Genomic DNA, 23,513 nt, shown 5'->3' on the forward strand with positions numbered 1-23,513 from the left:
GTTTCCACTTCTTCTTCCTTTCCCTCATTTTCTCAACATCTGTTCATTAACCAATGGTTTCTTAGATATTTTGTGTTCGCGATAACCTACTACTTCTTCTGCAGCCTGCTTTATACAAAGTTTAATATGCTTCCACCATCTGTTACTATTTGCATCTCTTCTTTCCTCGTTTAAGTATTTTTCTTCGAATTTCTCGAAATAAAGATTTCTTACTTCCTCGTTTTTCAACTTTTCGGTATTCAACACCTTGTTACCTACTTTTCTTCTGTCTACTTTTTCAGTTGAATATCCACTTCGACCAGCACAAGGTTATGATCAGAGAAAGTTCAGCCCCCGGGGAGGGTATTCGGGTTCTTCAATATTTTGAATATTAGAAATAAAAAGTATAAGGAAATACACGAATTGTATTCAAATAATATCTATTTATTTAGACATTGACTGTCTTACAGCATTATCTTCATAAACTCTCATATTACAAGTTTCTTTTTTTTTTTTAACATTGTCACCCAAGAGGCACAATACTGAACTTCGTGCTATTCGCACAATGGTACAAAATTATTTTGGAAGAGTAAAACATATATAAAAATGACCTCTTAAAGTACAATATCTTTTTTGTATGTGTATATCTTTTTTTCTTAATTATATGTTTAGACCAATAGGGTGTATAAAAAAGTAACAATATATGGTTATTTATTATTTTCATACTTATGTAGACCTATTAAATGGTAACTTTTTTTTCTTTAAAGTAAGTACACACACTGGCATCTTTAAAGGACTTTTTTTTTGTTTTTCATCACAATTATGTCCACCTTTGAAGTTCCACACTTAGTAAAAAAAATACTGCAATTAATGTATAAAAAAGTAAAAGTAAATATACATATATCTATAAAACAAAATCTGGTAACTTCGTTTCCCTTTTTAAGAATATCAATAAAACTTAAAAAAGGAATTAAAGCTGCTGTGTTGATCTTCGGAGGTGGTCTTTATTAAAGAGAAACAGTTAAGTATTGTTCAAACTTCAGTTACAAGTTACTTTGTGTATATAATATGCACAACATCCTTGTAGGATGTTTAACATATTTGAACTGATGACTGCAATAATGAATTTTGAGCACTTACATTCAAAGTATTATACAAAATACAAAAACATGGCAAGAATTCACGGAGATCTAACAACAGTTCCTGTAGTTGTTTCTCCTCACAAGGTGTCTTTAGTCCTCTATATCATTTAAAAGATTCTGTGTCAAAGAAATGCATTTTCAACTCCTAATTAGCATTCATATTATATGATATTACATACAGATTAGAAGGTAATTCAAAATTCTTCGTATTCATATATTTTCAAAAAGTTGAAGTCATCAGCCTGAACTTAATTCTAGTGAATTATTTAACACATAAAAAAAGTTAACACGGAAGTGTATATCAAGTATTAAGTAAAAACACTCCATGAAATTTGATGACACTTCATATAGTTCTTTTACGTGATGGATGGTGGATACGCTCTTTTTATCTCTGCGGATAAAACCAAGATAAAGTATTTAACTACATAGCTCTGGAGTGTACACTTAGTTGGGACGAGGCACTCTCATGGCTTCTTGTCTTCGTTTAGCTTCTTCCCTGAGAATCTGCAGATAAGGTGACTCCTTGGAGTTTACGAAGACTGACAAATTGTGTTCGGGAGCGGTTGATTGAACAATACCAGCAGGTATTACAGGCTGCGGGGGTTCTCGATTACCAAAATCCGTTGATGGCGGCTGGTAGAAGAGAATTGGTGGAGAAGCTACTGAAGTTGGGAAATCAAGCACTTCGATGAGTGGGGCGTCAGGTCTTCCTCCTTGTACAATTGGAGGCCTTTGCTGAGGTCTGTCTGGCAAAGCTGGTGCTGGTGTGGTTGATGTGACAGGTCGTGTCACAGTCACAGTTGAAACTGGTCGTGTTACTGTAGTGATAGGTCTTGTGATGACAGGTCTGTATGGATAGTAAGGATAGTGAATTGGGTAGTAAGGGTACTGTAAGGGAATTGGTGCTGTTGGAATAGCGTACACGACATTGATGGCAATAGGATGATTAGGTGTTATAACGGTGCCTGTTGGTACTGGAGCTAAGACAGCGCCCACTGGAATAGGCATGCGAAGGCCTTCATGCACGACAGTAAAACCTGACGGGAAAGCAATGGTGCTTTGTAGTGATGACACATAAACCGGCTTTCTCAGTACAACACGGACTGCAGGCATAGCCTCCGTTGTTGCCTGTTGAGTTTGGATAGTAACAAATGGTCTAGTTGGCGAAACAGCTGCGATGTGAGCATTCTGCAGTACACGTAGATTCTCATTAGCTATCACCATAAGTGGTACAGAAGTGGTTGTCCTATCTATTGTGTATGGCTTTTCCGCCAACAAAGTAAGGGATGGCATTGGTGGATAATAATGTGCTCCATAGGGATTCGTCAGTGATAGAAGAGGCGATCTGTAGTAGTATTCTCCAGTACATGTTGCTACAAGTGCAACGAGAGCAGTAATCTGAAAAGAGAATGAGAGTGTAATTAGATACAAGTCATATTACGACGTACATGTATAAGGCAATTATCAATACAGATTAATTATTATTAATTGAATATTTTTTATTTCCTAGTAATAAATATTTTTCTAAAAATAAGTTAATCAGATTCGTGTAGAGTTTGATCTGTTATCAGGCATTTATCTTAATCAAATATATAAGAGAAATGAGAATTGAAATTTTGGGGAAGACAGCAAAATATTTGTTGAAGCTTTTGCATTAATTGGCAACTTTAAAAAAAAGTATAAATTACACGAGGGAGAATACGATGGTATCAAACAAAATCGTACCAAAGTTATTTAGAGGACAGAAGTATTAGAAGTGATAATTTCCATTGAGGGTGAGAAATAATGACGACGCTGGATGGGACAAAAGATCGGCATTCCTCGTGACATCATCTCTCTTCCCCACCAACTGCCTCCTGACATGTTGTATTGGAATGTGTATCAAGTAAAATAAAATAATTATTTTTGGTACACAAAAACATAGCTGCTACCCTGAAAGTGTCTGTCCCTTCCCTTGTCCTCCAAAAAATAAAAACTGGCGTTGTCAGTGGAGAAGGATATGAAGATAGGCAAATTTAGACGGGTGCGTTATGGATGATTAAGAGATATACTACCTCTCAAACTAATGTGTAAATTATAAACTGAAATACACAACTCTTAGCAATAGTAAAATGCGCTGCATGCTTTACCATAAATTCAATAAACTAAAATTACTATCATTGTTACCTGAGTTAGTTGCCGAAGTGAGACGGTATGCGATGGTATGCCATACCATCTCTGGTTTTTCAGTGATGAAGGCATACCGTCTCTGGTTTCTCAGTAATTAAAACATATTGTCTCAGTGATTAATGCGTCCCCTTGGCAACTTCAGTTGCCCCGGCAATTTTTCGCCATAGCGCAGAAACTTATGGATCGGCATTGCTAGCTTTAACCGTGAAGTAACTTCGGGGTCTGTTTCGTAGTAGCATTGTCGCGTTTTCTTTGTATGATATATTGACGCGAAGTTAGCACTGTTTATTTTTTGGGGGGTACAATGTGTTTTGAGGGGAAAGACTCAACTGGATTGATTTGAAAGACTCCATAAGGAAGGATTGAAGGTCTGTAAAGAAAGGATTCATTTAATTTTAATAGCAGAACACTACTGAGATAAGGAACACAATGAAACCAAGCGTTCATATAGTTTCTCCAGTGTTGCCGGATCAGTGTAACATTTTACCCCAAAGGAAGCGAATATATTTATTTTTAAAGCGTTATTATTAGACATGCCTGTAAAATGAAAAGTAGAGCTAATATTCGAAAATAACTTTCAAATTCGTGATCAGCACCACAAAATCAATAAGTATTAGCTGATTTTGTTCAATTTACATTTTCGTTGTTGAACAGTGTAATCAAAAGTAGTTTCTAAAAAAATGTTCCAAGACTGATTTAGTTTCCGCAGTGTAGTTCTTCAAGAACTATCCAGATTAGTTGGCGGCTTACGAGGGAAGTCACATAGGTCAAAATTACAACTTTGTTAGTACAAGCTAAGGGAAATATACTATAGTGGTGTCACTGTATCAACCGTCCTTCAATCCCAGAAGAAATTGCACTTTGTCGTTGGCTGTGGATGACTTTATGTCCTTGGAAGCACTTGACTGTTGCCACGTTACACCAATTAGCAGAAGTCGTACAACTGTAACTGATTGGAAAAGTTCAATGGTGTACGTTAAATTGCAACCCAGCATTCATTACATGTGTTTCCAGGTCACCGAGGGAAAACAAGCGGGTTGGACCAGATTGTAAGTAACAACAGTGAAAATATAGGCCTTGTGTGCGACCAAGTTATATTTTTCCGCGATGGGCTTTTCTTGCGAGCCGCAACTGTAATGAATTCATTTTAACCAATCGAGGAAGGTCTTAATCGAAACAGTTAAGAGTATATGTGAATATAAAATATAAAATATCTCATCCTCATCCATAACATTTCCATCTGGGTCCTGAATACAATGGACACATTCGCAACCTCAACCTTATCTACAGTTAAAATGAGACAACAAATATTTACTTTTTCTTATTTTGTTCTGCAACAATCATGATTTCAACTACCTTCTTTGTAGCTTTCTGAATCCTATGATATAATACCAATCAAATTCAAGTTAAATATTCAAATAAATCTTTTCTTACTGTAAGTCTGTCAGAATAAAACACTTTAAGAATTATACAAAAGCTAAATATTTTTGTTTTTGCCCGTTTTTCGTAAGTGAAAAGAGATAATTAAATATAACTTACCACAATAATAGATAATGTTATTCTACATTCGAAAATACGAATCAGAAGGATTTTTGAATGTTGCCAGCCTTAAAATTTACAGTATGGCCAGAATATGATTTATCCAAAAATCTAGGTTAAGGCATTTGCTTCTTGTTAACTACTTTTTAAATAATGTTTGTATTTATTTAGTAATGAACAGAAAGTTATTAAAATTACACTTTCGTTTATTACAAAATAAATACAAATATTATTTAAAAAGTAGTTAACAAGGAACGAAGACAACATGATAAGGCGTCAACTACCGCTGAATTCAATTTTCTAGTCGCTGCCTTTACCTAGATTTTTGAGTAAATCATATTCTGTCCATACTGCAATTTCTATGGCTGGCAACACTGAAAATTCTTCCGATTCATATTTTCGGATGTAGAATAACATTATCTATTATTGTGGTAAGTTACACTTCATTATCTCTTTTCACTTACGATAAACGGGCAAAACAAAAATGGTTAGCTTTTGTATCATTTTTAGTAGTCTACCCCCCTAACGTCCATGCACACATATACAAATTATGAAATTAGTTGAAAAAAGTACGTATTTCCTTATGATTATCACAAATATAGATTTCTAATAAGAAAATCGGTCAAATACGTCAGAGAACACTACCATTTTTCCCCCATTGAATGAAATGAGATCTGTCAGTTTTACGACGTCTAGGCTAAAGAAGATAGTAATGATGAGAATTAATAATATGATGGAATGAAGAAAGTGAAAGAAAAATGGAGAAACACAAGAAAAGTCACGCACATGTGTTTGTAAAACAAAAAACTGCTATCAAACCAGGAACCTCACGCACTAGAAATAAATTCTCTTCTACTAAGCCACCCCTACTCTGATTTCACTTCACTTAAAGCACGAAAGAGGATAGATAAAATCAAGATTAAAATTTAAAGAAAGACCAATAAAATATCTCAAATAAATTTGCTTAAATTCAGCATAAACTTCATAACATACCTATTACAGGATTATGAAAACAAATATTAAATAAGAAAGAAAGAAACAAAAGCTCTACAATATATAATTTTGAAGATTATTTGACCAAAATTGATAATTACACTTTAATAGAAGTCAATAATTCAGAGTAATTCGAAGAATGATAATGAAAATTCGAGGGTCTTTCATGAACATGAGCAATTTTATGCGCCATCCGCAAAGAAAATAAATTATAATTATAGTCATATACCAAGTGCTCTCATAATACTATCGAGGAATCCAAACTTTATGTTTTTGCTCTACAACAATAGTTGGGTACGTAATTATACAGTAGTAAATGCCATACAAATCAAAGCGATGGCTCAGTGATAGAGTGCTCAGTTGTTCTGTGCAAGGTCCTAGGTTCGATTCCAGCTCTCGCTAAGTGGGTATTGTGGTGAATGAACACCGTGTGCGTGTTTTTTTGAGGGGGGTATCCCGTTTCCTCCCACTGTTATCAATCTAGTATTTCGTTCATAATCATCATGACTGTCAACCCTTAGCCTCAGAGCATAATCGTGGGACGTTAAACTAAAAATAATAAATATACTAAGCAATGGTCGGAATACGGCTTTTACTTAGGTAAAGTGTGGTCAGCACAACGTCCCACATCTCCATTTTTTCCACCTTATTTCTTTTTACTGAAGTCACAATATATGTTAATGGTTAATAAAATGTTTATAAGTTATCTTGAGTTTATGTTTCTAATATTCGAAGTAAAATTGGACAAACGAAATATGTAACCTTCGTTAATCGACTTTTAAACAGTAGGAATATCACTGTATACACCATGTGAAGGAATTTGGTTTATCGCAGTGTACTCAACGTGAAAATCGAATTCTGATTTTTTTTTTTCATTTCGCCTCACTCTCCATTCTTCACTCAAAAATTTAGTAAGGTGATTCAATATTTGAAAATAGACTATATGTAAGTCTTGAGTCAGTTTCATTTTAGCGTTGTATTCCACAGATTAAGTATTTTGTATCCTGAACGTGATACAACCCGCTAATCCCAACAACACTGTGGGTAGTCTATGAAGCAAGGCTGATTTATACAATTACTCATATACGAAGCCGATTTTTAATTGTTTAAATCTTAAGATCAAGTGGAAGCATGTCGTCTATCAACGAACTAAATTTCTAATTTTTAACTCTCTACATTCTGGTCAAAATTAATGGTAGTCTATCAAATAGTTCTTGAGAGTTTGTATACCCGGGATAGGATATATCTACAGACAGAGTAAATATACGTATATAAAGGAGATTTTGGTAATCTAAACTTCTCAATTATAGCAACACAGACAACAAGTACAACAATAAATAATAAATATTGTTTCCATGTTGTTACATCACATTCTTTATAGACTTCTCATTACGCGAAAGGATTCTTGTAATTTCTAGATGAAATTAGAAGAATAAAAAGAAAGGCATAAATTTTGTAGATAAATTTACGAAAACGAGACGATAAAATTTTCAAGAATCGAGACGAGACGAGACGACAAAATATATTCGAAATGAGACAAGATTTTTATAAAATTTAAAATACCACATAGTGCTCTCGTACCGTAGGAAAATGCTAAATACAATAAGTTAAAACTAAGAAACTCTCACACATGTTCAATAAGAGTATTATGTGTTGGACGTATTGCTATGTTATACATAATATACTTTACCTGTATAATTAAAGGTCCAATCATTGCTCACTGAATAACTTAATAAATATATTTTTTTTAAAATGAATGATTTGTATCGTTAACCAAGGCTTCTCTTGTATTTGCACATGTTACAGTTCACTGACACCAAATAACAACAACATTAATAAACAAAATAATACTTTAAAAAAAAGATAAGTGCTGATCATAAAACAAAACCTGGAGCTCTGTTACTTGCACACTGACCCTATTAACAAACAAAACAATATAAAAGCATAAAAGAACGCGACTAGAAAAAAAAAAAAAAAAAGAGCACAGTTATTTCTAATGCCATCAACGTGTTTTGGGTGCTTGCCAAGGCGGTTCGTAAAAAAGGCCTTTGCATGCGACTGAAATAAGTGAACAGTTACATCTACACAATCGCATTGTCTTTTGCATTATGAAAAGGAGGATACGCCTAGAAAAAGTGTCCATGAATATTGAACTCCTCCTTCGTCACAAAAGAGAGATTGAAACACTTTCACTGATATGGATTTTTATAATGTTGTTGGTTTTTTTTTAAGTGGACTTTAAAAGCTGTTTTCTCTACTGTATGGAAGTAGAAAGGGAGAATTCAGTTGATCACATCGTAGAATGAATAATTAAGAAACTAAGTAGGCAGATACATGACACAACATAGGTCTATCCACAGGACGGCAGGCGCTCACCTGGAAATTTTTGTTGAGATTGCTCCAAGATTTAGGGGATGAGAATCCAATACCACAATGGCATTACATCTATATAGTATTGAACCTGTATTCTTCTACACTCGAAAAGACGATAAGTATTGGAAAGTACTATCACCTATATTTTCAGAAAAAAATGTAGAACTACATTGTTTTTATAAGAAATGAGAGAGTACAGATGAAGATTAGGATCAAATATTTAGCTACATCAATCATCAGTGCACAAATGTATGTCGAATTATCAAGTCCTTTGGGGGGGCTTGTAATTTGTTGTAAAGAAAATGGTTGTAATTTACATGTCTGTAGCAAGCAACATTTCTCATTCACTTACGGAATACAACGTCAGGCATATGTCTACCCTCACGGATCTACAAACATTTATACTCTCCACAAAGTTATTGATAACTCTCTTTCAGATGTCTGTCTCAATGACTGCGAGTCACGCGTATGATTTCCGCCTTCAGTACCAAAAGATCAGGAGCGTCATTTGAGGAGAACAGGAGGGCAATTGTTTCCTCCAGAGTATGAGAAACACAGCCTTTTCTAAAAAAAAAAGATAAATAAGTAAAAAAAATAAATTGTACGTCCTATATTAATCTATATATTAAAATGTTAGGTTTACATGTTTGTGGTCAGGAAAAGTTTATATGTTTGTGGCCAATTATTTTGTCAATGATATCTTGGAAACCACAACCTTTAGAAAGATGCCGTTTTTTCTGATCGATTGCAAATTTTATGTAGAGCGTTCGGGTCTAATGGAATATTTAAAAATGGTCGTTATTTCTTTATTACATTTTTTAAGTGTACACTGGAAGTATTGAAATTTTAAAAAGTAAAGCAACGTGTCAACGAATTATACATTCCAATACCACACATTTGTACACGGGTTTAGTATATCCGGAGTTTATTTCATGGCCAAATGATATTGAAAAACGAAGGATAACCATTTCACCAGTCTAAGATAAATCTTTATTGTTTGGAGTGTTTTGCCCAATTAATACCATATATCACAGACATTATAATTAATTATATATGTAATGTATTTGCTTATTACATACTGCATGCAAAAAGAAAGAAAACACTGATCATACATAAATTAGAAACTCTAACTGGAAGTAGGCTCAAATCTTGCAAACGGTGCAAGGTATTGAAAAAATCTCGGCTTTATGATAGCGCTTGCCAATTTTTATCAGGATATCTTTCACTTGTGCTTATAAAGGGACATGTACAGATGTTGTGAGGAATGGCAAGGAGATTCATGCTCACATGTGAATGATGCGCTGTGTAGAAAGCGCAAGTTTAGCTAGTATACTGATAAAAACGTGAAATTCTTATGTAAATGTACACTTCTCCACCCAGCAAAACCTGAAATGATGCTACTGCAAAAGAATGTGTGGCTTCTTGACGTAGACCTGTGATTTTACAAGTTCAAATAAGAAGAAATCACAAGACTTAAGATCGATACAGGGACCCCACGCACCACAGGTGAACGCTCTACCATTGAACCATCGCGGTCTGGGAAAAGTCTAGTTCATTCCGAAACAAACAGAAAAATACAGTTTTTCCCTATTTAAACGAAAATGGTGTTAAGAACTAAACATCGATTGATTTAGTATAATAGTATTCACAAAACTACCAAGATGTTTACTAGTATAATGTTAAGAAAATGAAATGAAATGTTTTAAATTTTACGTCCCACGGTTATGCCGTGTATACTAAAGGAGATGGTGATGATGAGAAATGAATGAAATGGTGGAAGGAAGAAAGTGAGGAAACTGGAGAACCCCGAGAAAGTCCACGCACACGGTGTTTGTCCACCACAAAGTCCACTTGGAACGATCTAGGATCGAACCAGGGAACCCATTATGACGTTTAAAAGTGAAACCAAAGGTGATACAGAACAACTAAGCTGTACAATATAATTTCCCCCATTATCTGTCTTACGCAAACATAATATAGATGTTGTGAACGCAAATGCGGATAGAAATGTTAGGGATGTTGCTGCGAGATTTATATCCAGCAGATTTCTATCTATTGCTTTAAACTTATTATTATTATTATTATTATTATTATTATTATTATTATTATTATTATTATTATTATTATTATTATTATTATTATTATTATTATTATTATTATTATTATTATTAAAGTTATAGACAAAGGTGGGAGCGTGAAACGATGTGAAACTTCCGAAAAATACCCAACGTAATCTACATTGTGATCGTTAAATTAATCGTGAAGAAGAAAAAAGAAATTACATATGAACAATTAGTTAAGTTACTATACATTAAACTTTGACCATGAATTGTAGACAAATTCATATCTCCTTAATTATTATTATTTACAAAGGGAAAAAAGAATCTCTAATCTTTCTGTTAGTAATTAGCAGTCGAGCGGCAGAATACCCATCACATATCACAAATGCACGTGTCGTAATGTGCAATACACACACAACACGTAACTTCCGCTGGGAAATTGCAGACGGTCGTTGCCGTTTTAAAAACACAACTGCCTTGTTGCGCGAAACAAGGTCATTTGGGTGGGTCTTGCACGTTTTGTGTTATTCCTTTCTTTTTTCTTTCTTGTTTTAACTTTTTTTACTATTACTACTATTTCATTTTTTTTTCAAGTGTCCTTCCGAGGAGGATATAGACATTCATTTATAAGTAGCAAAATGTCGTTGAACTATGTCTATGAAAGATATATAGAAAAAGAAATAAAGAAGAAGCTTCAACCCCAGGAAGGTTGTAGGAAGTGACAGATTTATTAAGTATCTTCATTGACCTTCGCATTGTCGTCAGAATATTCACACATTCATTCAAGTGGCTTTGTTGTTTGGTGAAAATAAAAGATATCTTTTCCTTCACAAAGTTACCTTTATTAATTGGAAACAACAACAGCAACAATGAGTATGGGGAAAAAAAATAAAAAAAATAATAATGCATCTTGGAAGGGAAGTTTGTTGAGTATGCTGATGGATTCTATGAGGAAAAATGGCTGAGCAAATATTCGATACAAAGAAAAAGTTTGACAACAGCAAACGCTGTAGGAGTGAAGAAAAAATGAAGGAAACACCCGTATGAAAGAACGCATCGTTTCTTTACCCTGACAACTTGAAAAAGTGAAGAAAAGAAATAAACATATTGAATGTTTGTGATTCTAACACCTGAGGTGAGTTTGTCAATTTCTTCCTAAATGGGAACAAACAAAGAAGAAAAACACGTGGCTATCTGGCGAAAAACTATTTTTGAAAACTTGCAACATTTTCACTCTTGTTCTGAACCAGAAGTTAAATAAAAAAAAACATGATTTGTTAGTACATTTTACTTCTTATTCTAATCCAATATTTCATACATTTACAAGAGAAAAAGGACTAATTTGTCGTTTTCCTTTCCCGTAATATTTACAATGAGCTGTGCCGTGCCTGGGGAGAGAAGGGCAACGGCCCCAGGCGCCTAAATAAAGGGGAGCAAAATTCGGTAGGCAAAAGAAAAGAAGGAAAGAAAAAAGACAGGGAAAATGTTACTCATGTTAGGAAAATATATGAACACATATATAAAAAGGAAAGAAAAAATAATAAAAAGTGCTCAAGGAAAAGTTCGGTTTATTTTTGAAAATTTTCTAACGCTTCGCCTCAAACATGATGGCGCTTCGCGGCTGGTCTGTTGGCCTCACTCATATGTACAGAGCGTAGTCGTATACTCTCGCCCTGGACGCTGATTTTACATGGCACGGCACTGAAAATGAGGCTTTTTGTACTTGTAGGTAGGATCATAGATCAGGAAGAAAATGAAGATTCATACTTTAGGTTACAGATTGTAATAATTAGATCAAATAGATACCGAAGGAATACAGTGAAAAGTGCATCGGAACGTGTGGATGTGACAGCGAGTTAATCTGTAGTACAATAGTTCTTTTTAAAATTATATATTTACTTATTATTTTCTAGCAGAATATCCGTTCTTCGCACGGAAAGAATACGTTTCATTTTGGACACAAAGGGGTGAATTTGAATTTAAACGGCATCGGAAGTATCACTGTTCATCTCAGCGACCTTAAAACTATGGATTCGACACTAGTATCGGTCATTTTCGATCATATATATATATATATATATATATATATATATATATATATACGGTGACCCGACTACGGTGATCCCATAGTATAGGAGTCAGTCATTTAAAGTTCCTTTTTTCATGATTTCGGCAGCCTATAACTCCGAAATAACAGATTTCTGCACCCAAGTTGGTCTATACCTTTTGTCTTATCTTGGTGTCAGGAATCACCTCCCGAACGTTGTGAAACATCCTATAAACCTATGCTGAATTTCACATTTTGAACTGAAGCTAATCCTAACATGGGACATTTTCTCAATAATAATAATAATAATACACACACAGGCAGATACACACACACACACACTTTTTATATACAGGAAACGGAAAATTTTGAATACTAGAATTAGTAACACTGTATGGGCAGTATTTATTTGGGACCGATAAGACAACGTTGAGAAGACTTTACCGTTTAGTAATAATAAAACATTGAAGTTGTGAGAAACGTGTGTTTGCTGTGAAAGCATCTGATAAGAACGGTGACATTCTGTGACCTCCGAGTTCCTCTCAACTCAGTGTGTGCGATTTCTCTCTGTGACGAATCTATGAGGATATCTCGAAAGCAAAGAGTGTAGTGCACGTCCTCCAAGTATCGTTGAACTGAAACTGAGGGTGAAAGAAGGGCTCACTGGCGTTCCTCAATGCGTAATACACTGAGTATTCCAGCGAATTTCCGAAACGTATTGTGTATGTCGAGATGAGGCACATCTTTCCGATGTCATCTTCAAGAAAGAAAATGACATGTAAATACCATAGCTAATGTCATTGTTTATGGCATTCTTTCCTGTGTCGGTTAGTGTATTTTACATCAATTAAAATTTTCCTGCTTTTCTGAGCCACACTGTATCAAGCTACTAGTTTAGCCTTTAACTTTGCTAATTACTATATACTAACACTGTATCAGTAATGATTCTAACATCCAATTATATGTGTTTTCTATTTATACTATACATTAATTTTACTACTAATTCCCTCCTTTTTGACTATTTAAAACTTGGACTAACTTTATAACATATGTCAAATAATAGTTAAAAATAAAGAATGTAATCTAGGAATTTTAAATGACATTCATGCTTGTTATGTAACTCACAATTATTGCAAAGATTCTTCTTTATATACAATAACTCTTCATCACGTCTTTTTTAAGTATCCACATATTTAAATATTGTATATTTAAATTAGATTTTATAACAGGAGAAATCATGATATATTTAAGAAATAATTCACTTTCAAAGCATATATGAACAGAAACTAAAGCTAACTGTTTAAAATTGTGCAGAACCATGTTTTTCTTCTTATTATTCTTACCGCATGCAGAGATATCCCGGAATTTGATTCATATGGAAAGTCATACAAGTTATCGACGCATGTTAATAAACTTGAACCAGTTTTTTCACTCGTCATATATTCTCTTCAAGAGAAGTTTGCTGTGCAACTGCTAGCTGGCTGATGGGGGTTTTGTTATATACGTACGTCTAAAACTTTTATGCTCACAAAACAAGATTAGTTGATAAAGTGCAACCATATTTGATTAGTGTGAACGATAAATCACTTAACCGTTTAAAGAAAGCCTACTGGTCCGAATTTCAAACACTTCTGGGTCCCTGCTCTCTCTCTCCTCATTCATTAAGGTGAAGAATCTAGTTTAGCGCCAGCTTTATGACAAGAGTTTAATAATTTATTCTGAAAGGGAGAAAAAAGAAAGGCAGACTTTTTTTGTGTATGTGTCTTTCACTATCGGCATGTATCATTCTGCAATACATTAAACATTTTTTGGCGTCATTTAAAATAATTTACATCTTTTGATTACAACCGAGATAGGAAGTCCTTTAACGCTCCGATACATGTTATAATATGTGTGAATGTAAGACAAGGCAATCTCTCTCAAGCGTGGTTAATCAATTATTCTCAAATCAGAGCGTTGAAAGCATGCGAAGGAGGGAATAGATATTATAAGGTATACGAAATCAATTCGTGGCGGTTAATATTAAAGAGTTTTTGTGTTAAGTGAACCATACTGCACGATAAAAGTGCAACTTAGCATCCATTATACACCTACTCAAAAAAAGGACGCATATGTGAGTTGTTCAAGGAAATCGAACATTGTGCATAATATCTAAGTAGGGCGGTGAATATAATTTTAATTTAGTAATTTTCAATTTGGACAGGTTTTGTTAAATCATTATCATCATTGATATTCTGTCATTATTGGCAGGTCACCTGCCGCAAACTGAGAAGTCCCATAATCCTCAGTCTTCGGCTAATCTCTTCCTCGTCACGTAGGTTTTTTCTCTTTTGATACCTAGCCTTCTTCCTCTCCCTCTCTTTCTTACCACCATACCTTTAAACATATCCCTCATGATACAGCTTCTTCTCAGCCAATATCTCAACCAGTTTGTCTTCTTCTGTTAAATTATATCTAAAATTATTCTTCCCTCCTCTCTACTATTTATAACACTTTCTCATTCATTTTTCGTTCAAACCAATCACTTTTCTTCATTCTTCCCCTCACCTACATTTCGAGAAGCGTCTGGTCTTTTTCATCGTCCCTGCATTGTGTTAATGTTTCTGTCTCATCTTATACAAGAACTATAGACTTACTGTAAAGATGAATGTTTATTTATTCATTTTCTAAACAATCTACACTTTGGCTTGACATATTTCTAAGTAACTGTAAACAAGAGATTGTAGACTATTTAATTATTATTAAACTTGTATCCTAAAAATGGAGCAGGTTTAAAATTTATTGCCAAAAAAATAGTATCCTACGTTCCTTTTAAGTTAGGTTGATGTATCTTGGTATATGAACTCTTTTTTAAAAATAAACCGATACGTGTTCAAGCGTTATCGAAAATTCAGTTTTTACAGGGGGTTAAAATTTCGTTTTACAGTATTTTATCTACAAAATTTTCAATTTTGTAATTATACAATACTGAAAGCCATTCCAATTTTTTTGCCAAGGAGGTGGACAAGTTGTTCCACCGACATAACAGTCTCACTGTTTCTTATTAGTATACAATTTATCAAAAAGCCTATGTTTCTCAAACTCACGATGGAGGGGCAATTGCCTCTTTCCCCTCCATGAATGACGTTTCTGATAAAATGGTAAATGGTACGTTTCTTAACTATAATAAAGAGAAGGATACAAAAGAGATTTTTCTTTTTCCTAAATCCGTCTTTCGCTGTATCTGTCTTTGCTTCTATTTCACAGTAGCCCCATGTAGCGTAGTCGCTAACGTTCTTTATTTTGGTGCGAGCAATCACGGGTTCGATTCCTGGGGGACACCTGGTCGAAAAGGTGTAACAGCCTTTTCAGGCCAGCCATCCTGAGTAAGACTTTCCTGGGTTTTCACTCATTCACACCAGGCAAATGCCGGGATGATACCTAATACAATAGTCCCAGGCCGTTTCCTTCCCTCCCCATTCCTTTCTTCCTCTTCAATTGCTGGGGCAGTGTGATCCCCGAGGGACGTCATCCCTCATATGTATGACGGCCTTACAAGCCCGTAAATCTAATTCCTAATTTTAATCCTTTTATTTTACGAGTTACATGACCAAGATGAATTAGAACATATTAGCTTTGTGCTTCTTAGGCAATTCACAAGATACATCAAGTGGTTCTAGAAAAGAAGGAAAAGAAATGTGTTGAATTTCTCGAGGTTGATGAGTCTCCGTTCAATAATAAATAGGATCAAAGGGGCACCGTAAAACTGTCCATCAAAATTTAAGGAAATACTCTTTAATCCCCTCTCTTGCGCTCTTTGTATTACACAGATGGTAAACTCAGTGTTCAACATTATGAACCCAATAGATAAAACTTCATGATACATGAATATACAAACAAACTGGGAGAGACAAACTCTAAGAAATAACTGCAAGAAAAATATAAATGCTCAAGAAAGAAACAGTGAACATGAGAGAAAGGAATAACGATAATTAACGCAATAGATGGCAACGTTGAGTATGTGAATATGAAGAAAATAAATCAGACTTCCTGAAAGGAAAAGCCATTGCTATTACAAACGTAATGAATCTGCATGCTATTAAAGTGTGCTATGTGATACTGCATATATTATCAAAAAGAAGTTCTCTACTTGTTCTTCTACTCGTTAAAATAGATGAAAAATTTACTGTTGAAGTGGTTTCTACCATTATATATGTTGCTTATGTCAATATATTTTTTTAAAAAAACATTTGCTGCACTCTATATATCTAATGTGCAATAACAATTTATTTTATCCACTGCATAAGAGTTTAATGTAATTGGTTTTCCTCTTTGAAAGTAACGAGGTACCCCCCATCGCATATGTGACTGACTATTTATTCAGGCAAACTTCCTATAGGGCAACAAGCATGATCTAGTTGGGTTCAAGCTGTAAATATAATTTGAAAGAATGGCTCTCTGGAAAGAAATTCCTTTCGTAAGAGCTGTTGTGAGAGTGCTGTTCTAACGTGCAATTACGGATACAGAAATACCTCAATTATCGCTGAGGGTGGGGTAGCTCAACGTTAGATTTCTCTCCTCTAGGGCGTGGGATCCCTTGTTCAATTCCAGCTCACGGTAAGTAAATTTTGTGGTGCACAAAGATTGTATGTGCACCACTTTCTCGGAGTTCTCCTATTTCTTATCGCTTTCTTCATTCAATCTTTTAATGCATTATTATCACTACCTCCCTTAGCTTCGGAGCATAATCATGGGTCGTTAAACTAGAACCGTTATATTACTTTATTTTCTCGATTATCATGGTTATTGTAGACACGAAAAATAACGCATTAGTCGGGATAAATAATGCGTATAAAATAGTTGGTCATTGCCAAGAATTTTTGAAATCTATTAAATTAAATTTTATATGCGAGGTGAAAAAAGAAATGTGTTAAATGGAAAATGAATATTCATATTAGCTTTCTAGTTGGCAGGAGTCCTTATTCAGCACCGAAGTTATATCAGACGTAGATCTACAGTTTAAAGTGAAATCCGAACACAATTGCATTGAGATTTCAAGACTCACTGGGAATAGAACCCTGAACATATTGAGTTACAAATACACAGTAAATCACAATGCATACATATTTTATACTAAAATTAAAAATCTTTACATTTTTTGGTGTATACACAGAGAAAAATCCGTTCTCCGAATAGCGGTATATTGTACAAATATACGGTATCCTCTTGCTTACTATACAAATCAGTACGGATCATACGTTATCCGTATGCTACATAGGCACTGCCCTTAGGTGTTACATCATACCGTTGCAGGATGTCTGATATCTAACAGTTTTCCGTATATCACATACATATACTTGTGTTACCTTCGTCAGCTATATGTTATATACGTCCATTTGTATGTGAGATCCTGACCGCCTACATTGTTTCATACGGAAAGTACGTATATATGGAACACTTATACAGAAAGTATTATAAAACATGCGTTTTCAGTTATACGTCTGCTATACGTTAAGTCCAAAAACTACAGGAATTACGCATGTAACCTATCTTTTTAAGTACGCCACCTACATTTTTTTTTCAGTGTACTACTTCTTATTTACACCGCTAATTTAGATTTCAATTGTCTATAAGACATTGAGGAAGAAATCTAACATCAATTCAACGTGAAAACATATAGGGTTGCACACAAAATGAGACTAGACAGAATTTGACTGGAGTCGAGGCGAAACAGTGCTCTTCCAGTAGAAACAAATACACGGAGAAAAATGCATAATCCAGTCGGCATGTAAATGCTGTTTTTACCCGGTTACGCGCGTCACCACATTAAGTAAAGATGTTTCATCCGTAGTACGATCTACACCATCGTCCAGCGAAAATTTTGTATTGTGGGACCACCACTTCAAATCTAGAATTAACGCCATACCCATTCCGACGGTGGTAACTTACGTATATAATGTTGTTACCACCTTCCTACGAGTGTCCCCTCTTGGTTCTTTCTAAATCTGTGACTCCTACCTTACGAGAGTAATAAGACGTTATATCATTCTGTGAGAAGGAAAGAGAGGAAAGATCTTTTTAACACGACGCCGAACTCCAGACTTGGCATGGTGTTCCCACCTGCTGTACTTTTATACATGAAATTACATTACTTAAGGAGCGCACCCGCGTAAATACGATGTATCCACACGGAAATCCTAGTCCTTTATTTCTCAGTGTACATTTTTCGAGGCCAGACATCACTGCAATGGCATATGTTAGAGACCAGACACGCTCTAGTCCCGATATCCTTAAAACCATATTAAAAGACAAGTGGCTAGAGTGCTTAGTCCCAAGATCGAACCCAGAATGAGTCTATGTAGATCGGAACTCACTCAAAGTTGTGAGTCTGGTTTCTCATATTTCTTGAAAGAGGTTAAATTACAAATAAACAGAATCAAAAATTAAAAGACTTCCGTATATTTGCACTAAATATTTTATTTTTCAACATTTTTAGAGAGAACATTGCAGCTAAGTGGTAGTGCGCTCACCTTTTATATGTGAGGTCTCTGGTTTGATCCCCCGGGCCTCGGTGGCTCAGTGGTAGAGCATTCACCTCTGGTGCTTGGGGTCCCGGGTTCAAACCCTCCTTCCGCCCAGTGAACTTTGTGGTGGACAAAAACCGTGTGCGTGGGTTTTCTCGGGGATCTCCCGTTTCCTCCCATTTAATTCACTCCACCATTTCATTCATCTCTCATCATCACAGTCTCCTTTACCCTAACCGGCATAACCGTGGGACGTAAAACTCAAAGATTTCATTTCATTTTTTTCTGGTTTGATCCCATCCCATGTAAGTTTGTGGTGGACAACGTCGTCTTCATGGGTTTTCTCGGGATTTTCTCATTTCCTCCCACATTTTCATTTCACTAATTCTTTCATAAGCATTTGTTTTAATTAATCAATTTTCCCCTTTAGCCTAAAGAGTATAACTGTGGAACGTCAGGTTAAGACTTCTTAATGCATTTTGAGACTTATTTCTCACAAGAACGCAACATGCATCACTAGAATAAGCTTTGTAGTACATGGATATATATATATATATATATATATATATATATATATATATATATATATATATATATATATATATATATATATATATATATATATATATATATATATATAACTTATTGTCCATGTTAGCCGTTTACAGCTCTAAAAGCCACCTAAAACTTCTTTTAAAATTAATATGTTCATCGCAATTATTGAAAAGAATAATTTATCTGTGCCGAAAGCCTCTTGCTTGTTTTACACTACGCGTGACAGGAATTTCAAAATACTGTTGTGGAAGAGCTTTGTCTGTGTTTCTTTGCATGTGCAAGTAATAAATCACATGGCCTCTGACTCTTGGTTGTGCAGCAGTCAGTTGCAACCAGAACTCTTTTTGAGTTAAGACCACTTCTCAAATCATTTTTCCTAAAAGACGAGGAGCATTTGTTATGTTAACAATATTCTTTATGTTCTCTGACAGAAGATGTCTTCGTGTAATGGTAAACATTTAGCTGTAATGAGATCTGCAGGATGTATATGACATTTTTTTTTTTTTCGTGGAATTGTTTAAGGAAAAAGACTGTGAAAATGTTGTCGCACTTCAATGACGTGAGATACTGGCTAAGATTACTCTTGGAATATATTTCTTTGTAAAGTTAGCAGTTGACCAGTAGCTAGTACAAGGCATGAGGCTAGTAAGCATGACGCCAGTGATATTTTGAGCACATTCACATTGTTTTCGAACTAATATTGCCGTTTTCTGCAAACTACTAAAAAGAAATTTCTTTTAATTATTTAACTATATTTTATTGTTGTTTTCAACCTCCAACGTTTCTGCACCTAAGCTAAGGTAATTATGATAACGAACCCTCCCTATTTGTTTGTCCACCCCAACGCCTATTTAGCGCGAGCTAGGATCGTACAAAGAACCTCACGCACCATCGGCAAGCGCTCTACCACTGAGCTACAGCGACCCCTTTTCAAATAGTATTAATGTAGATCTGATTAAATGAAATTTCTAATTACCATCCCACAATTGTGCCCTTTGGGCTAAAGAATACTGTTGATTAACGAGAGTGGTTGATTATGAAAGAAATCGTGGAATGGGAATGTGGGAGAAAAAGGGACAACCCCGAGGAAACTCGCAGATAGCGTAGTTGTAGATTCTTCTCTTAATATCAGTTGAATTTTTAACAAAATAAACTAGAGTTGAAATATTTATCTCACAGTTAATTTCCTTAAGTTAAACAAGACAAATGATAACTTTGGGTAAATGATCAAAGAAAAAGTGGTGAAAAACGCATGACTTCACTATTAATTAAGCATTAAAAAGATACACTATATACATTTACAGACTACAAACGATCACCTAGCACATTACTAATAACACAGATCCTCAGCATCCCATCTCATAGATCTTACGTTTTACAAACTACAAATATTCCCCATTAATTTGATAACTATCTGTAGTTTTCTGTGCAGGCGTTTGGTTCTCGATTTTGGGCCGTAGAAGTTGAATCATCAAAGCCAAATTTTCTCAAAATAATAATAACAATAATAAAATATCTATAAAGAAAGATTATGGAGAAATACATGGAACAAACCTGTTCGACGTTAATTCGAAATTTAATGTTAAATACTTTGAGTGTGTAGTTTTAATAATAATTTGCTAAAAATCAATGAATGGTGATTTTCTTTTTCACAATTCGTCGTTGGAATAAACAATAGATGTATCTCAAAATTTGAGTTTCGGGGTTAACACTGGTACCTTAAATGATTTTACGAGATCTACAGATCGTTGTAAGAATCTATAAGAATCATAGGCCACAGAGACTTCATTTCTTAAATGATTTTACGAGAGCTACTGATTGTTGTAAGAATCATACCAGACAGAGGGTTCATTTCTTAAATGATTTTACGAAAGCTACCGATGGCTGTAAGAATCTGTAAGAATCATAGGCGACAGATGCTCTATACCTTAAATGGTTTTACGAGACCTACCGGTCTGTACGAATTTGTAAAGAATCATATGCGACAGAGGCTCTATTCCTTAAATGGTTTCACGGGAGCAACGGATGGTTGTAAGAATCTGCAAGAATCATAGGCCACGGAGGCTTCGTTTTAAAAATGATTTCACGATATCAACCAATTGCTGTAAGAATCAAAGGCGAAATTTTGAGATATTCCAACGACGAATGGAGAAACTCTCTTGCTATTAATCACAAAATTCCTGTTATTTTCGTCGATTAGGGTTTAACTTTTAACAATATACTTCGTCTTTCTGTAGTTATGACTTCTCTTTCTACACACTACCAGAGAGGAAAATAAAAACGTTATAATTGTTAGCATAGGAAGCACATTGAAGAAAGTGTGCCTTGAACGTTGGCGAACTATCAGCATGATCTTTAAATTGAGGATGTAGGAAGCCCATTTTTTTTTCTTTTCATTTTTTGCTACTTCAGAGGCTGCATCTCGGAAGAAATCACAATGGGTGGCTTATGAAGAAGAATCCAACGAGACTCCAGATGGAAATCACTTATAATTGGGATAAAAAGTCACGACTGTGGTTTCCTCATTTCTAAAAGATAATATCTTCTTCCATCACCTCCCTATAAGATGCTGCACCAGTAATGACCACACACTGATAAGATGCTTTTTTCTTATTTGTTTATTATTTATTTACTGAAAGATTTGAATTTTGTGTAATTAGATATAACCTTGTGGTTCCATTATGTCTGAAAACAATAGACTATTCAAGGCTCTTAAGTGGGGATCCGACTGTTTGTGTCTAATCATTGAAGACTATATCTGCTTCATGATCATTGTATTTTCCACTTCACTGAGTTATTCTTTCAGCTGTCTGGTTCTGACGGAACCAGTATTATATATATATATATATATATATATATATATATATATATATATATATATATATATATATATATATATATATATATATATATATATATATATATATATATATATATACCCAGGTATATTCCTCTATGTTTCTTCACAGTCAACCGAAACTTGTATTTCTTCAGCGTTGATATGATCGCTTTCTTCTTGAATTATTACTTAATTCACACTTGTATATGTTGAAGCATTGTCAATCAAGTACATGGATGAGAGAGTCATGTACGAAAGTGTTATATGAACTTTTCAGGTTGTGATTTCAAGAGTGCACCCAATAGTTTCCGAATGGTGTATTTTCCCCCAAACACTGAACTTGAGAAGATTTCAAATAATTTTGGGCTTTTGTTAGAGATTCAAATTTTGAGCAGCATGAACCAAATGTGATATTCTTTTTTATTTTTATTTTTAAAGTGAAAATCCAACGGGGAGGAAAAAGTGCACTAATATCATTCACTACAGCCGTTATGTAAAGACAACTCATATATACAGCGTGGCCCAAAAGTAGGTATACAGTCCCGTACTAATCGGTTTATGGCATTTTATATAGTTTTCTTATTGTTATCCATTCAGGTAGTGACTTAGTTTCTTTATCCTTCAACTCAACAAATTATATAAAATTTGATAAGAAAAAGGGAAAATTTTCAGTCAGTCGAGGGAAATTTTCTTAAAGGAACCTACGAACACTACTCTCTATACGAACTCGATAACCCACTGTTCACCGATTTACAATTTTTCTTTCCTAACGAATGATCGGTTTTCTTTCTTTCTTTTTTTGTTTTTTAGCATTTTTCTCCAGAATCCAGTAATTTAATGTTTTCTTTTTGTTGTTGTTGTTGTTGTTGTTATAATGGCAAAACAAAAGTGGAACATCTCGTCATATTTCCACTAAATTGAAATGTTTTAGAAAGCCCAAAATTTTCCAAGAAAAACCCTGAGGAAGAAACGTAGTTTCTCTCTCTCTCTCTTTTTTTTTAACTTGTTTTCTTTCGAGCCGTTCTATCTCTAGAGTTTAACCCTTAAGTACTCGCGCGAGGTGTTCACAGACCCCCAAACAGGTAAATTTTGTGTTGTTAGTCACAAGTCCTGATGAAAAAATATTTTTAAAATGTCTCAAAACGAGTACAAAAAAAAAAAAAAACTAATTGCAGCAAATACTTTTAAAAACATGTTTTGAGTTATGCTACATTGTCTTAATTATTAAATATATCTATATATATTTTTATTGTAAAAACCTAATATCAATTTGGGGGTCTATTAGACCCCTGCGCGAGTACCTGTGTCAAAAAA

At 34.5% G+C, this 23,513-nt stretch overlaps 1 protein-coding gene across 1 annotated transcript in view; it reads right to left on the reverse strand.

Annotated features, from left to right (window-relative positions):
• Positions 1 to 402: 402 nt before the first annotated feature.
• LOC145686573 (uncharacterized) overlaps positions 403 to 23,513 on the reverse strand; it is a 74,382-nt gene continuing 51,271 nt past the window's right edge. Inside the window, exon 2 of the mRNA XM_081760012.1 lies at positions 403 to 2,519. Within this exon, the coding sequence (XP_081616138.1) occupies positions 1,566 to 2,519 (954 nt within the window). The 3' untranslated portion in view covers positions 403 to 1,565. The remainder of the gene's footprint in view (positions 2,520 to 23,513) is intronic.

The sequence above is a fragment of the Thermobia domestica genome, chromosome 5 (genome assembly GCF_964235325.1).
Source record: "Thermobia domestica chromosome 5, izTheDome1.hap1.1, whole genome shotgun sequence".
NCBI classification, from domain to species: Eukaryota; Metazoa; Arthropoda; class Insecta; order Zygentoma; family Lepismatidae; genus Thermobia; species Thermobia domestica.